Source organism: Saccostrea echinata, unplaced genomic scaffold, assembly GCF_033153115.1.
Source record: "Saccostrea echinata isolate AGI-Se365-2 ecotype Australia unplaced genomic scaffold, CSIRO_AGI_Sech_v1 ptg000028l, whole genome shotgun sequence".
Classification (NCBI taxonomy): domain Eukaryota; kingdom Metazoa; phylum Mollusca; class Bivalvia; order Ostreida; family Ostreidae; genus Saccostrea; species Saccostrea echinata.
The window spans coordinates 5,946,415-5,964,017 of NW_026889777.1; the positions used below are offsets into that span (position 1 = coordinate 5,946,415).

General features: G+C 33.9%; 2 protein-coding genes across 2 annotated transcripts; both read right to left on the reverse strand.

Moving 5' to 3' along the window:
- Window positions 1-565: 565 nt before the first annotated feature.
- Window positions 566-7,684, reverse strand: LOC133193943 (mucin-2-like). The gene is made up of 8 exons (XM_061329855.1): window positions 7,678-7,684; window positions 7,327-7,371; window positions 6,939-7,015; window positions 5,680-5,797; window positions 3,032-3,376; window positions 2,641-2,826; window positions 786-980; window positions 566-669 (listed from the first exon to the last, which is right to left on the reverse strand). The coding sequence occupies exons 1-8, from the start codon at window positions 7,682-7,684 to the stop codon at window positions 566-568; spliced, it is 1,077 nt and encodes a 358-aa protein (XP_061185839.1).
- Window positions 7,685-15,144: 7,460 nt separating this feature from the next.
- Window positions 15,145-16,371, reverse strand: LOC133193944 (uncharacterized protein K02A2.6-like). The gene has a single exon (XM_061329856.1). It carries the CDS (start codon window positions 16,369-16,371, stop codon window positions 15,145-15,147), a length of 1,227 nt encoding a protein of 408 aa, XP_061185840.1.
- Between the last annotated feature and the right edge of the window lie 1,232 nt (window positions 16,372-17,603).

Sequence of the window (17,603 nt, forward strand, 5' to 3'; positions counted from 1 at the left end):
AAATTGATTTGAAATGTTTGAAATTAAATCTTTTTAATATAAAACAATCATATAAAGAGAAATGTTAGAAAAATTAGGATTAAAACATTCTTGTCTATCTATTGGACAAACTAATCTTACGAGAGACTGAAGTCGTAGTCTCAAGAGATGAACCACCGATTGATGTATTTATGGATGAAGCTGCTGTGACATTTCCTGTAAAATTTATACGCAGTAAGGATGTGATGTGCATCTTGAATGTATACAATCGAAAAAATCCAGATAACCATGAAGATAAATTTATTCACATAATCGGCATATCAATCAACTGATAATAAATATCTTTTATCAAATCAATGAGAAGAAAAAGCTTCTTCAGAGTCTTGAAAAACATAACGTCTAAACCAAAAAAAGTTTACAAACCACACAAGTTGCATGTCAGTTTACACACTGCCTGTGTGGCTGCCTCGGAGCAGGCTGTGGAAGTTTGATTTAGTATTCGTTGACAGATTGCAGTTGGAACGGTATCTTGACAAGGTATATCTACAAGACGTATTTACATATGTTCTATATTTGGTTTATATATTTATGCATGCAGATTGCCCTCTTGAGAGTCAATTACTTTCATGAAAACGACATTGATTTTAATTTTCAAGGTTTTGTTCCCAATTCTCAGGATAACATTAGATCCTAGGATTAGCCATTTAGAGTAAGGGGGTAAGAGAGAATGGATAGTAATAGGATCACCGTAGTGGTTTGAAAAAAATCAAAGAACAGGACATCACGCGTATCATAAACGTACCAACCTTCTGTAGTTGTCATAGTAGATGTGGTAGATGTAACCTCTGTTGTTAGGCCTGTTGTTTGTGTTGCTGTGTGTTCTGTTGGTTGTGTGGTTGTTTGCGCTGTTGTTGATTCAGTTGTTTCTATTGTTGTTTCTCCTAAGGATGTAAGTGTTGTTGAAATGTTTGTCGTCGTTGTCTGCGAAAAGGGAGTGGATACTGATTGGAAGAAGAAAAAATAGTGATAAAAAGAATGCATGGTTAAAAGTTTAAATAGTCTTACAATTGAAGTATCGTGTATGTTAGTAGATTGTTTTTTCCGATTTTGTGATTATATTATATCAACATATTAAATGATTGGAAAAGAAATTTAAGTCAGTAATGCATTTTTGTACATGTAACTATTATAACGCGTTTTCTCTAAATCAATAAAAAATATTTAGATATACAATGCTTCTATCGTGGAAGTCATTTTATGTTAAAGAAGTTTTAAAATCAAATCAGAACTGTTGCAGAAGTTAACTTTTAAAATAATTTCAAAGGTTTTTCTTTAAACATAACATGGCAAACACGTGTCTAAAGGAGATTTTTAGGCAACAGTCGAAAATAAATAAAGATATAAGTATCTTGTAGTTTGTTAAATTTTGATGACGTATCACCTGTTATTAAAGATTTTTTAACAGGTGACATATCTTTTGATCAATCCTCGTATTTTAGTAACCGAAAATACCTTTCATCAGAATGGAAAAGGAAGCATAATTATGATATCTTAGTCTTTTTTTTAAAATTGAAAATGGTCCAAAATTGTCAGATGATGGACAATTACAGTTGTAATGGATTTTCATTCAATTTAGGAAAAATATATTAATAGTTATCATGGCAACATGATTCAAATTTTAAAAAAAAATCGATACTTGTGTACCTAATCCAGATCCTGGGTGTTGTCTACTTGTACCGAGATTCATTGAAATCACAAGTAAACTTTAGGAAGAGAAGCGTTTTGAAAAGTTGTTACATGACAAACAAACAAAATGAAATAAAGATGAACTGCGTACCTTTTACCATCACAATGATAAGTATCGTGTAAAGCGAAGAATAAAGATAACTTTTTTTTAATGATTAGCTTTTCATACAATATTTTCCCCCTCATTTTCTTACAAGAGCATTCAATTTTGGTAATTCACTTTTTATTTCACCTAAGCTGAAAGTTCAGGTGAGTTTTTCTTATAATATCAAACTTAGGGATAGAATGGGGCCATAACAGGAGACCAGGTTAATATAAACGATGAAATTTACGCGTGGGAATAATTTACGCTAAATACTAATAGGCTATAAGAAAAAGTTCAAGTAAAAGTCCCCAGAGTACCGATGCCTTTATATATATTTTATTCATAACAACGCAGAGATCTGTTATTGCGGAAATAACTTCACGCGTAATTTGCATGATTCTTTTTCGCGTAATTAACAACACGCATAAATATCCACGTTGACGGCATTGCATGATATTTTATAGGGGAAAAATAAATCTGCTGAAGAACAGCAGACAAAGAAAAAAAAAAAAATAGAACAAATCTTTTTCAGGAGTAGTTTTTAAAACTCTACTCTGAAGAACAGCAGGACAGAGGTAAATCAAATGAGCCTTGTAGCCCATGGGTCTCTTATTAAACTTCAAATCGTATCGTTGGTACATTTTGCATAGGTTTGTATGTTTTCAATAAAAATATTTTAACTTGATTAAAAACAAATGGCATGGAGACAGTTAGGACTGTTGAAAGATAATGTTAACAAGAATAGATTCAGTCTTTATTTCAAATATAGCAGTAAAAATTTTCCAAGAAGTTTGTACTGTGAGTGAGCAAAGTACATGACTTCTACTTACTTGTTGAATTTTGAGTGTAATTTAAACAAATGCCACAGTAAACGGGACATAGTTGCGCTGTCAATGGGTTTTCGCAGATGTTTAATTCTTTCAGTAGTTCACAGTCATGTCCATCCTCACAGGCCCCAGACTTTTGTTCAGTTGTTGGACTTACTGTCGAAAATATGGTGGAAGAGGGACTGGAATCTACAAATAAACAATATACTTGTACGACGGTGAATAGTTGTTTCTGTCTATCAATCAAAATAAAGAAGACAGTTTCAAACTTTTTTTTTTGAAAAGTGTCATAAAGTTTGAAATAAGTATTTCAAATTTACTCTAAGATTGAATTTATGCAATTTACTTAAGTCAAATAATACAATATTTAAAAAAAAAGTTTCCTTCATTTTACCGCATAAACCACAAGTCCAAGGACATCTTGTTCTCGCAAAATTGTTATTCTCACAAACATTTAAATGATCTGACAAGATCTGACAATCTGGGTGTGCATCACTACAGAGTGGTGTAGTTGTTGTGACGTCACACATGCCACATGACCTTCGGCAAACTATGAGCGCAATATCACTATCGTTGCAAGCGTTGAAGCCCTGGGTGAGGATATCGCAGTCTGGGTGATCTGAGCAGTTGTCCGATGTGCTTGTTTGGACTTCAGATGCAGTAGAAGGGGGTATTGTTACTGTTGTTAGAAGCTCTGTTGATAAATTTCCTGGGCTTTCTGTAGTAGATCTTTGTTCTGCTGGAACACAAGATTACGATCTAGTGAATACAGTCACTTTGTGGTTGAGTAAGGAAGGTGTTGAATGTATACTCTGAAGATGTTCAAAGCCAAGGTATGTTATTTCCTTAAATGGAATAAATGTTTACATTTTTGTTAACTGGATGACTTCAGCGAAATGATCTTCCTTTAAGTTGCATTATCTGTAAGGTTGAGCTCTGGAATTTTATATTGACTTCTTTTGCATAAGGAGGAATAATAGAAACTACATGTAGTTCTAATTGTAACGGACACCGTTACATATGTTCCTCAAATGCTCCCCCTACATCACTTTGGTGCCCCATTCCCTATAATCTTCATTGAATTAGGCAAAAGCTTTGTATCATAGACTTTTACAACTTATTTTTCAAAGTATATTGGGAAAAAGCAACGCATTTATATAGCAAAATCAGTATAAGCCAATCTGATTTAAGTACATGTACATGTGCATGCATGTAATTACAACAATTTCCACAAATGTCCCAAAATGATTGCAATTTGTTAATAGAAACTACAGATAGTACCAATTAAACACTCCCTGCAATTTATTTTGTATTGAGATATATAAAGTTCAATAATCATACATAATCATAATCATACATAAACATTTTGCTGCACTTCTGACAAATGTATAACTGAAAATTAAAAGCAAAACAAAATATGAACCACTAAAATTCATAAAGTGTTAACAAAATTAAATTGTAATGAAATGCTGCAACATTTATAGTCCAATAGTTTTTGACTAAAAAGCGTAAAAGTTATTTTAACATGACTTGAAATCATGGATATTTTTTTAATAAATATCACACAACAAACTCATTATATATTACATGTATTTAGGCGATAAAAGTATATAATAAGGCATTTTATTTTTCTAGAGAGAAATACTGGTAGCACATGAATTCCACTAAAAACATTCTGCCAATCAACTTTAGCTTTATTAATACAATCTTGATAATTCATTGTTTTAACGTCTTTGTTGCACTCCCGACCATGAAATTATAAGACATTAAAGGAGAGGTTTGAAGCATAAACTAAATTTTTCATGTGCTACATTAAAATTGTGTCGTAATTATTCAGTGTAATTATTATTTTTTTTGGAGTTCTTTCTTTTTTAATTAAAAAAAGAAGAAAGAATACCAGTATCTTGGTTAATGAAACTAAACACATTTTCAGATAATAACACTACCATAGATTTATGTATAAATTAATCAATTAGATGCTAATTGATGAAATTATGATAATAAGTAAAAGAGGAGTAATTTCGTCTTGGATCTTATATCTTTTAATAAAAATGTGGTGCACTCCTGACCGTTGAAATTTAGATCAGAAACACAGACAGATCCTGTAACTAAAAGATTAATAGAGTAAAAATGTTCTTTGGGGATTTGTTTTCCAAAAAAGAAAGCAAAACTTATATACTGATAAAAGTTTTTTATAAGATGGAGAGCAAATCATCAATTGACATGAGTGGGTATGCACATATGTTTGACTTTAAATGCTGCTTGTTATTCACGAAACATTTAATGCATGTATATGGTATATCAGTTATTTTTTTCGCTTTGAAAATTTCAATTCCCTTACAGGTCTTCAAAAATAAATGTTTTTTGGCAACATCACATTTTTTCGTTCCACTCCTGACATGGTGTAACATTTTTTTCAGTATATCTGTGACCGTAACTTTGTTAAAACAAATTAACTACAGTTTATATTAATGATCAATAAATTGAATTTTATCAGGAATGCATTTACTTCTAACATAGTCTATTACTTTTCTCTTTTATCGATGTTCAAAAAAGGGGGATTTTAAAAATGTCACAAATGTTTTTGCACTCCTGACATTTTAGCATCATTTTGGCGATAACTGTTCTACCACTTGAGATATCAATGAGATATTTGACAGTAATTTAGCCAATATCAAGACACGTGTGCTGACACCTATAGCCTGCAATTTTACTGTCATAGCACATACTTCGATGACTTTTGAAAGGAACAATGTATGAGTGTCGTTGACTAGGTTTCATAAATTCATTGAACACTATTTTAAAGAATTAATATGAGAATCACAGTCGTATTATTTGTAAATGATAAAATGGATGTAAAATTAAACAGAAGAAAAACTGTGTTTTTCCACACTTCCAGTGTTATAATATAGACAGTTTTTATACAAAGTATTGAGACTCTGTAAATCTCATTCTTTAATTTGTATGCATACTATCAAGACTTTGAAAACCTTGAGTATTAATGGCTCCACCTGATATCTAGAGTACATGTGGCATGCTTACCTGTATGTGACGTATCTCTGTTACATAGATCTGTATGACAACATTCAACATCAGATACAGCCCTTCGTCTGCCAAATACACCAACTGATTCAGGAGTTTGAACAACATTTCGACACCTCTATAAGAACGACAGTTTAATTAATTGATTTTATGTTGTTTGACGTCACATTCAAGAATTTTTCACTCACATATAGATGTCAACGTATACATATAATTACCCACAGGGCTTCAAATTTAGACTTATACTCGGCACTCAGGGCCATTAAGCATTGAGGGTACATTATTGTGCCAACGCCTACCGTTACACCGGACCTTGATTTTTAAGGTCTCATCCGAAAGAGCCCTGACTTTAACTACTTATGCCAGGCACTTGACAAAGGAACAGTCACTACCTACATGTATGTTAAGATCTTAGGTTTGACAAGGGCATAGGACGATAATCAACTCGGGCCACGAAGCGAACGCCTACCACTAGAACGACAGAAGTAAAGTCAATCTTTTTTAACTGTATACTTAGTAAAGAGTTCAACATGAAGGACAAAACAATAAAATCGGCAGAGGCATACATACAAACAGTCAACAGCTTCAAAACTGAAAGTTCCGCTAGTCTGTAGTAAAGTGGTATAAACGTAGCAGAAAGATTTACTTGTTAGGAAGACATTTTCCAAATCGTGAATAGGAATATATTGTGTCAAAGGTATCTTGGTTTGAATACCATATACGATGAAAAAAATTCCATAAGAAATTTCTAAACCAGCGATTTTAGCTGTTTTTTTTATTATTATAAACAATCAAGTTTATAGTATGTATATAATTTATAGTACTTACAGAATTATCCACGCAGTCAAGATCATAGTGAGGACCAGTGAAATCTTCGAACTTCAGTCTTCCACATGACTTTCAGAAGTAAATGGAGTAGACCATTAAGATAATCGATAATTAATCACGAGAATTACTCAATTTACAAAATATTACATACAAAATCCACTTTCAAGAGAGTACATGTGTTGCTAAATAAGAATGAAATAATGCTTGTCATTTTCACTACCTTTAAAAAGATTTCTTTTTTTCTTAAATGCGACATACAACATGTACAAGGCACATAGATATCCTTAGCACGGTACACAAAGTTAACAGTCATAGAACAACACATAGTTGTGAAGAAAAAAGCAAAATGCTGGTATTTATATATTTTGTTATACTTCAATTGAAATTAAAGATCTTTTTATTGTTTCCTATTATAATGTTGAACAGAGTACCTGTCCAGAGCTGCATGTTACATGGTGTCGACATAGAGTTGGATCCGTTGCGAAGTAGCATACATGACACTCTAAGCCTAAAAAGACCCATACATGATATACATGTAGAAGTTACGTCTTGAAGTATCGGAGAACATACTACGTTTTATATTTAAAATGACTTTATTTCGACCAGGCTAGAACGTCACTTTTTGGATAAGATATTGATAGGGAAAGACAGTTTCTCTGTACATTGCTTTTTCAGTATGAAATATAAAAATTTAAGTCTTTCAAAGTATGAAATGTGGGATTTTTACATGAAATTTTTTTTTAAGTACAGTATAAGTACTTAGTAAAATGTTTCATTTTAGTGGTAATACCATCACAAAGAGATAATAAGAATACTTACACAGACCAATGGACAAAAGACCGATAAGGACAATGACCTGGTAATCTGAAAACGCGGTAAGAGTTCTATTATTACTCAATTCATACCTTAGATGATTTAATAGCACTTACGCAGACATATGTCTGAGAAATTCCCACTTATTCTGAATTTTGATACTAATGAAGGGGATTAATTATACATACTCAATCATAAGATGGGTACATGTAAGAAACATGTTTTAGATCACATATATGACATTTTATAGCCAAAATAAATAAATAAATACACTGTAAATAAATAAAAAAGATATGAATTTTATAGCATCTTCCGAGAATTTACTTGATGATAAATATGAGAAAAGAAAATTCTTACCGTGCATGCTTTATGAACTGGTTTGCGGAAAAAGATCACAGTCACAATTTTGCGTTCTGTGCAGGTAACAAGAGATTAGAAAAGAACCATTGTTCTACATTTAGGAAATTTAATCACATTAAGAGATGACACACATCAATATGATTGTGGACGTACTAGTGATAACTTGTTCAAGACTCTGGAAAAATGATAAAGAACCACAGTATGACGTCTATCAAAGGTTACACCGTCTGCATTCAAGATAAGAAGATACATGTATATGATTTAATGTCATTTTTACAGGGATACAGCAAACACAGAACATTTTGACCATTGGAAAAAGTCGAATGCATTAAAACAGGCTTGCAAGTAACAAAGACACTTCCTTAGATTTTCAGACATGCATTTATACAGATACTGTAAGTTGACAGACACAGTGTCATGCAAATGCAAGTGCCCCTTTCCTACAAATCAAGCACTTTTCATTTTTTTTTTACAGTAATAGAAGTCCGCTGAAGTAGTATATGTACTTACTAAATATGAATGTGTATATTTATATGTTCAAATTTCATTTTTATATTTAGTGACATCTAGTAATGTATTTCATTTTCTAACCAGATTTTCAAATTAATGATGGATGTATTATAGTTATAATTATATAAGTAAATATTATTGCGCTTACATATGGCTTCCTTAACGTTTGCCAATATTCAAGGTACAGGTACGGGAGTGGCATTGTATGGCCATAAAAATTAATAAGTAAAAGATTCAATCAAAAACACTTATTAAAGTAAGATATTGCTTACACATCATTAATGAAATTATGCAAAATTTTACTGTCTGATAAAAATACTGCATAGTACTTTGACAAAGATCTTATATATTATCAATAGTACTATTATAAATTCTTAAGGTTTTATATGTTGCGTATTATTTAATTTATTATTATAGTATTATAAAGAATTTGGCTAACTTTGACAACACAGTATCAGAGGAGTTGAGCCATTGGTATGGTAATTATTGAAATGAAAAAGGTGAAGATAACGCAAACTGATCGATCTCAAATAAGTCTACAAACATTACAAATATGTGAACAGGACATAAAATACGGACCCCTGGAAATTCCAGAGGTGGTATCAAGTGCCAAGGTGGAGTAAGCCGATCACACCCGCCGTGATCCCTATGTATTGATCAGGTAGACGGGATATTCCGTAGTCAAATTTAGTAAAAAACAAAGGCCTAACAATAAGTGTGAAACAGATCAGCCAACATACGACCCAGTGATAGGTTATAATTGCTAACAAAGTCATTATACATTGTAACGACTATAGAATTTACGAAATGCTGAGTTTAAGCGAGATTGTTAAAATAAAATTATATTTATAAATGATTTCTTAGCGGTATTCATTAATTAGCGCATCGTTATCTGCGCCAAAGCCGCTAAAATATGAAGCCCGCTTTTTTAAGTACACATACAGTATATCGAGTGGACACATGAATGGAAGTAACTATTATTAATTGATAAAACTCGTCGAAATATTTGAATATGGAGTTGAAGACCACTGCAAGTGTTTTCTTTTTCTCATGTAGATGTTTTTGAAAAAAAAAATTGCTTCACAGGAATATAAAACAGGTCAGCTAATGAAGGCCTGGTCATCGAAGACTACAAAGATGATGTCAATGAAGAACTCCATCATTTCTTTTTAAATATCAATTTCAGAGTACTTTTGGGTAAAGTCAGAATGAATTTTAAGACAGTAATTTTGTTGAAGACCAATCTCAAAATAAAAAATTTCCGAGTTCGGTTTTTATTGAAGAAGCAGTTGTCTATGACTTCAAAAAGCCTAGTTTTCAATTTATCGCGGGGAATGGACTGATGGTTCTCCTTCACAGCAGTTAGCATTTTGTGAGGAGTAAGGATATAGGGACTTGGAAGAACAATTGCTGGACCAGGCAGTGTATTTTTGTTTGTAAGGATTTTTAAGAAATTTAAGAATCCAGTATAGGTAAGGTAGATCTCCTTGTGACCTTGTCTAAATAATACCTGATAAAGGTCATAACACAAAATATTTTCTCTGGAGACTGTGTTAAAGTAATACCAGGTCAAGGTCATGACAAACCCATGGTCATGTCCATCTCTGTGTAAGATATAAGCAGAAGCCATATGAATGCTTTTTTTCTCCAAAGTTATGGCCATGACATGGCAATCCCTCCTCAACACTTGTCATCTAGACATGAAGATAAACAGACAGATAAGGCAATTCCTATATTCCAGGGCCAAACTTAAAAAATTCTTGGTTTGCAGTTGCCAATCTAAATTTTTAGAATGGGCGGTATTTTTTTTGATTTTAAAAAAATGTAGTTTTCAAATATTTTTTAACTAACAAAAATAGGCTTACTATACATAAGCTCCTCTTGTTATAAGTCACTGATTGATAATACCAAAAATCGAAAATGAAACAGTTTCAATATCCTGAAAGCTTGAAACTTAAAAAAAATAATAATACAAAATAGCTGGAAAAAAGTTTGGGTCAGGTGCATTTTCAGTGAGTTGGTAGGCAACTGCAAAAAAAAAAAAAAAAATTTAGGCCCAGGCTCTTTATTTGCAGGGGTAAGATAACACTAATAAGGTAACACTTTTATAAGTTAAAGATTACATATATATATTTATTTCTCAAAGTGAGGAAAACACACATAATAGTATTCACAATCAAGTATTTTACAACAGTGACCCACAAACACGAACAGACAAATATCTATATGATCCAAAAACCATAATCAGACACATTCTAATACAAAAAAATCGTAGAACAGTTACCCACATTCTATGAATGTAATGTTTACTTAGTGATCAACAAATCATAAACACATGTATAATTGAACTGCCATAACCAAACTTCTACAATGTTAGAACAAACATTCTATGACGGTAACCCACAATCCATGAACAGACACATACATGTATATATGACAGTGATAAAAAAAACATGAACATTCCCATATATATGTATGCATATACACAAATGTCTTAACTCAAAGAAACAAAAAAGTCATGAACAAACTACAGGAAAAATGTTAGAACAAACAATCTACGACTGTGACCCACAATCCATGAACAGACAAAAACACGTATATTTGACAGTGATCCACAAACCATGAAGATTTTCATATATATGTATGTAAAAACACAAATGTCTTAACTCAATGACACAAAAAAGTCATGAAGAAACTACAGGCAAAATGTTAGAACAAACAATCTATAATGACAGTGACCCACAATCCATGAACTGACACATACACGTATATATGACAGTGATCCATAAACCATGAACATTTTTATATACAGACCCTAAAACGTGCTACTACACCTCAGAGAGGAACCGTATCGTTCCGTGCAAGAAGCGTACCGTACCGTGCAAGAAGCGTACCGTACAGTGCACAAAGTGAACCGTACCGTACAAGAAGCGTACCGTACCGTGCACAAAGCGAACCGTACCGTTCATGAATAATTTTTGAAATAATTACGCAAGCCACGCCCCGAAAGCAATCCGAATCTTGCAATGACCAAATACAGTAAGTAATTTTCTTTAATTTATTTCGACGCAGCGCCCGTTAAAGAAGGACGGAAAATAACCTAGAGATTCAAAATATTATTATTAAGTACCATGCATCTGGACTTACATCTGTTAATATAAGGAAACTACTCAAAACTAGTTACGACTTCAAAACAACTCGACAGAGTGTGAGGCGATTCCTTATTCGCTATGCATTATCGGGTTGTGCTTGACTAACATTTTTTTTCATATTAAATGCAGTATTGTAATATTTTCGTGTACAATTTATAATCAATAAAAATGAATTAAATACTTTATCGTTTATTTCTATAGCTTCTATCTATAATAGCATGATTCCATAGGCTGTTTTTTTTTCTGTTTGGGTATACCATATACAGATCGATTTGTATACAAAGGTTTTCCCGTGATTAAAAATGAGGAGTCAACTCGTACACAAAGGCTTTGTTTTCTACTTCGTAAAGTTCATATCAGTCTGCTCTATCGGTACAGTATTCATCGTCGAAGTTAGATGGAATCTGTAATGTATCATATTAAAAATCGGAACCGACATTCAACATATTGACATCCATTGGCAAAGAAGTGTTGACTCAAGTCATTTTAAATGGCTGACCACAGCTTTACGAATAAAAATTTACCTTACAATGAAATACCACATCATCAAAGTTTATCTTTGCCTGTCCCTTGATCTCTAAAATTTTTCATCGACAATTTAAAAAAAAGTATGTGTTTGGTTCAAATGTAGTTTTCCTAAATACTTGCTGTGGTAGATGACGAATGATTTATGAATTTCTTAGAAACAGAAAAATCACTTTTGCTAGTCAATGTTGTATGATTTGTCAATTCCTATGGCATTCTTTAGCTTCTTAAATTTAGGTGTCAAAGATATATGCATTATAATAGCACAAATCTATGACATATTTTAGAATGACCTGAATATATTTCCTTTAGGCCCCTTAAATTTCAAAATGACCCTATCATTTTAGGAATAACAGGGCCATTAATTGGCCCGCATCTGTTGTTTTACCTTCCCAGGCACTGTGTAACAACTTTTTTTTATGTTTATAAATAATTGAAATTAAATACAGGTACATTGATATTTTGGAATTTCCCGCTGTATTTATAGAGGTCTATATGCTGTTTGTTTGATGATTAAAGACATAAAAGTTGACAGAATGTCAGTTATAACGCTATATTTTCTCACAATAAGCTAGCTTACAATTAAAAAAATTATCTTCTTTTAGAAATATAGGTATAAAAGTCCCCACAGGTAACATGGACTTCCTGTGTATACTGCGTGTGTATAGGGATTATCGCCGGCATACACAATCTGCACGACCGTCATTGTAAAACTAAGTCCCTCCCCTCACCATGCAGAGAAAGCTGTTCGGTTAAAAGTATCAGTCTTTAAAACTGGTAGCTGATGGGGCCACTAATTCTAAAATGGTAGTGGCCCATACGGATTTTTAATAGCCGGTATCACAGGCACTTGTTTCGGTAATAAGTTTTAAACCCATAGTATAATATTAACAGAAGGTATCCAACTCCATATTACATGATATACTCCCCTCCCCCAGAATCGCACTTATTTACACTTTCAGAGGAAAAGCACTGGCAAACTCTTTATTACCATTGTCTTCTATGATAATTTATCTACACAACCATATATGGCATGTTCGTCTTTATTTTCTTTTATTTTCGTAAACAATGTCAAAACTCTGCTCGCCAAGTGCAATATGTGCTAAAGTCATCTTTCTTGTCGGCTAGTCTAACTTTCAAGACAAATTTGGGGTAAAGTAATTAAAACTAATTTGGTATTATATAATATAATTAAAAATAATTTGATACTGTATATTAAACAAGTAATTAAAACTAATTATATATTGTATACGCAGCTAGGTTAATGACTCCCATACTTACATCAGCCTATGCAGAGCTTCGGGAAATCGATTTTGACGTCACATTAAAACTGTACAAATAAATCTCAGCGAATAAATACTAATGTTCTTTTTCATACACACTCAAATACAGTCTTTTCTCATAAATATTGTAAACATAAATTGATGTGTAACTTATCATGTCATAATAACACTATTTGAGTGTAGAATTAAAACCACCTAGATCTCGCTGCACTGACTAAGATGACGTCACACCCTAGTTTGACAGACAGTTTCTCTGTACTTGAGACGTAGAGCAAGCTATTATTGTAGCTAGTAAATATAAAATAAAAATAAAATAAGCGTGATCTGACCAAAACTGAGTCATATTCTTGAATGTATTAATCAATATTTTATAGTCTAATTAAATTGAAAATGTGTAGACTTCATATAATGCTCCAGTAAGGCACATACAACGTTCTAGAATGACAGGCAGCCCCTCAAAAATCTCAAAATTTCAACGATATCTGCTTCACTATAAATTATGAATTTTTATACAAAGGTAGCTATCATCCCTACTATTTTGAAAAGTGCTGGGAGCTGGTTGTGCACTGTTGCTTTTTTTTCTCTCCATATTTTAACATTATTTCAATGCATATTATGTCAATGTAGTGTAACGTGACCTGATGTTGGGTGTTACAAAAATTTTGTGGGTCCTCTTATTCCTGAGATTTACCTTAATTAATCTATAAAGAGATTTGTTAAACTTTAAAAATGAATTTATTAAAACAATAAAATAATAATTTATGATGAATAAATACAATCAAGAAACAATTATGATAATGGGTCAGGACATATAGATAACAATAATCAGTTGATTGGGTCACCCATAGATCAAATTACCCAATGAAATCATATGGGTGGCATCAGATTCTTACACATAATTATGGGTTTAAATGAGTTGGGAATATTGGAGCAGTTCAGTCAAAATTTAATACATTCGAGGTTGTTTTTCCGACCTCTGACGGAAAGGCCCGAGATGATGCGATTGGGTCGTACCCAAAAAGTCAACTGAAGTCAAGTCGTACCCAAAACTGAAGTAAACTCGAACCCAAGGTTTTATTTACAATTGTTAGAATTTATTTTTATATGAAAAAGTATTATTTTGAAAAAAAAAATAAGGAAAATCAGAATTTGAAGAAGAGAACTGTTAATTTTTAACAAATACTTTTAATGGTTAAACATTTAATCAATTTCCCTTACTAGAAATTCAAACAAATTATTGAATATGTATCACAATCAGCTAATACTGGTCAGAATTTCATTATGAATACAGTATTATTTCAATTCCTAAATACGAGTTATTCTAGCAAAAATAGACAATGGACTTCTCATTTATGTATAATATATATATATATATATATATATATGTATTTAGAATCACAAACACTGAAAAGGCTCCCAAGTAGTCTGTCCTTGGATATAAGCTCTTGTTTTGTATAGCACAACCTGAAAAGAAACGTAGAGAAAATGGTGTTTATTCATCGATCTACATATAATTATTTTTAGATGATGAAAATATGAAATATTCAAGTACTTTCCCTGTTGTGTATTCACTCGAATAAATGAGATTTATAACACAGCTCCATGCGGTTACAAACTATTTATTACGGAGGTACCTGAGTAACATTTAAAACCAAAAGGTACAAGTATACAGAATTCCGGAATACTGCATTCCTCCCCCTTTAAATGTGATGGACACATAGTTCATACTTCAATGATTAATAAAAAATCAAATTTTGACTAGTAGAAGGAATATCAATATTAATGGACATCTGCATATTGACTTTAATACATTCATGACTAGACTTTGACTAGACTTGTGAACAATCTAAATTCACATTTCAAGAAGAATAAAAAAAAAGGTGAACATTTTTTTGCACTACTTGGTTACATGTAACATAAAAAATCACAAAACATTACAGCTTCTAATAATCAAACACTGCATGCATATAAAAAAAATTGTCAGTCTATTATTACTACTGGTAACGTTTTGGCAGAACATTTCGAGTGGTGCGGGTTGGATAGCGTTTTTCGGACACGGAAGTTGCTGCGGGTGCATATGTCGGTATAGGGGTCAGTTCTGGTGATTGTTTCTTGGTAGGGTCTGATGTTTCGGCCGCCAATGTATCATCATGTATCAATGTATCTGCAGAGTTGGTGAAATCTGCAGATCTTATCTGGTCTGTATGACGCCGCCATGTTGTCCCTGGTGTAATTTCCACTTTGTACGAAAGAGGTCCTGTTTTTGAGTCTATTTTCCCTGACACCCATTTCTCATTATTGCTGCGATAGTCACGCACAGCAACCTTGTCACCGGTATTGAACTGTCGAACGGGTTCGGATGTGCGGTAATGCATGCTCTCTTGTTTAGCTTCCACTGTGTTGCGAACATTCGGCTTCAGTCGTGTGAGTCTTGTACATAGTTCACGTCCTAAGAAAAGCTTAGCCGGTGTTTTCCCTGTTGTTGAATGCGGCGAACTTCTGTATGTGAGTAGGAAGTTGGCAAGACGCTTAGTGATGGAAGTTTCTTCCACTTTCGAAGCACGCATTGACTGTTTCAGCGTCAGGACTAGTCTCTCTGCTAGCCCATTTGTTCTCGGATGATACGGAGCTGACGTAGTATGACGAATTCCGTTGTACTTCATGAAGTCTTGGAAGGTTTCTGAGACAAACTGCGGTCCGTTGTCCGAGACTAGTTGATCTGGTAGACCGTTCCTTGAAAATATCCTACGCAGTACATCCACTGTGCGGCCTGCAGTTGTTGTCGACATCTGGACAACTTCGGGCCATTTTGAGAATGCATCGACCACGACGAAAAACATGTTTCCTTGGAACGGGCCAGCGAAGTCTACGTGTATCCTTTGCCATGCACGTTGGGGCCATTCCCACGGATGAACAGGTGCTTCTGGTGGCATGGGTCGGTTCTCCTGGCAACCCTTGCAGCGTTTCACCAGTGTTTCTAAGTCTTTGTCGATACCTGGCCACCATACCAAACTTCGAGCCACAGTTTTCATCTTGACAATCCCCGGGTGTCCTTCATGAAGTTCCTCTAGGACACGCAAACGAAGGTCCTGGGGAATGATAACACGAATTCCCCATAGTAAGCATCCCTGATAAATTGAGATCTCATTTCTGCGAGAAAAGTATGCTTTCAGTTCTTCACTTAGGTTATTTGCAGATGCTGGCCATCCTGAAGCTGTCATGTCATATACCACTTTCAGAGTGGTGTCTTTTACGGTTCCTCTCTGAACTTCTTTACTACTAACTGTTAAGCTAAGCTTAATCAGCTAAGTTGCTGAATCATATACAGTTCAGTTACATCATAAGCCTCTTCATTGGATCCTTCGCCTTCTGTTGGAACAGGAAGTCTTGATAAGGCATCAGCGTTGCTGTGTTTCTTTGTGTTTTTGTATCGAATATCGTATTGGAATCCTGATAGAAAAATCGCATATCTCTGTAGTCTAGCTGCTGTAGTCACAGGTAGTCCTTTCTCGGGATGAAAAATAGATACTAGAGGTTGATGATCAGTCACTAAGGTGAACTTTCTCCCATACAAGTATGCCTGAAATTTCTTCACCCCCCACACTAATCCTAGCGCTTCCTTATCAATTTGTGCATACTTCCTCTCTGTTTGACTAAGTGATCTAGATGCAAAAGCAATCGGCTTTTCAGAACCATCCGGCATCACGTGAGACAGCACAGCTCCCAGTCCATAGGGAGAAGCATCTGTTGCCAGTGTTACGGGCTTCTGGGGATCATAGTGCACGAGCACTTGGTCTGACGTCACAAGTTCCTTGATCTTCTCAAATGCTGCTCTGCATGATTTTGACCATACAAATTTGGAATTATCCTTCAGAAGGTCATATAAGGGCGCTGAGTGAGTAGACAAGTTCTCCATGAAACGTCCATAGTAATTTACGAGTCCTAAGAAAGCTCTGAGTTCAGACACATTCTTTGGTTCTGGAGCATTTAGCACAGCTTCGATTTTCTTTGATGTTTTGTGGAGTCCTTCTGCATCTATCACATGGCCACAAAATTCAATTTTGTCTTTTAGGAACTCACTCTTGTCAACATTTGCTTTTAACCCGTAACGGTCAAGTCGCTTCAAGACTTGTTCTAAGTTTTTCAGGTGTTCTTCAAGTGTTCTCCCAGTAATGATCATATCATCCATGTTGCAGTGTACTCCCTCAAGTCCTTGAAGAACTGTGTCCATGGCTCTCTGCCATATCGCTGGTGCCGAGGCTATTCCGAACGCAAGCCTGTTGTACTGAAATAGACCACGGTGAGTATTTATCGTGAGATAATGTCTGTCCTCTTCTCTCACCATCATTTGAAGATAAGCATTCTTCAAGTCCAGTTTTGTAAACTGTCGACCTCCCGCCAGACTTAAAAATATGTCTTCGATCTTGGGTAGAGGATACTGGTCTATGTCCAA

Bases quoted from the DNA above. Each gene is read 5' to 3' on its own strand.
- LOC133193943 (XM_061329855.1), bottom strand. The intron at 7,016-7,326 runs GTAAGTATTCTT...GGGTCTTTTTAG, and splicing joins TCTTTTGTCCATTGGTCTGT to GCTTAGAGTGTCATGTATGC. The intron at 2,827-3,031 runs GTAAAATGAAGG...GTTTATTTGTAG, and splicing joins TTGGACTTGTGGTTTATGCG to ATTCCAGTCCCTCTTCCACC.
- LOC133193944 (XM_061329856.1), bottom strand. From the start codon at position 16,371: ATGACAGCTTCAGGATGGCCAGCATCTGCAAATAACCTAAGTGAAGAA.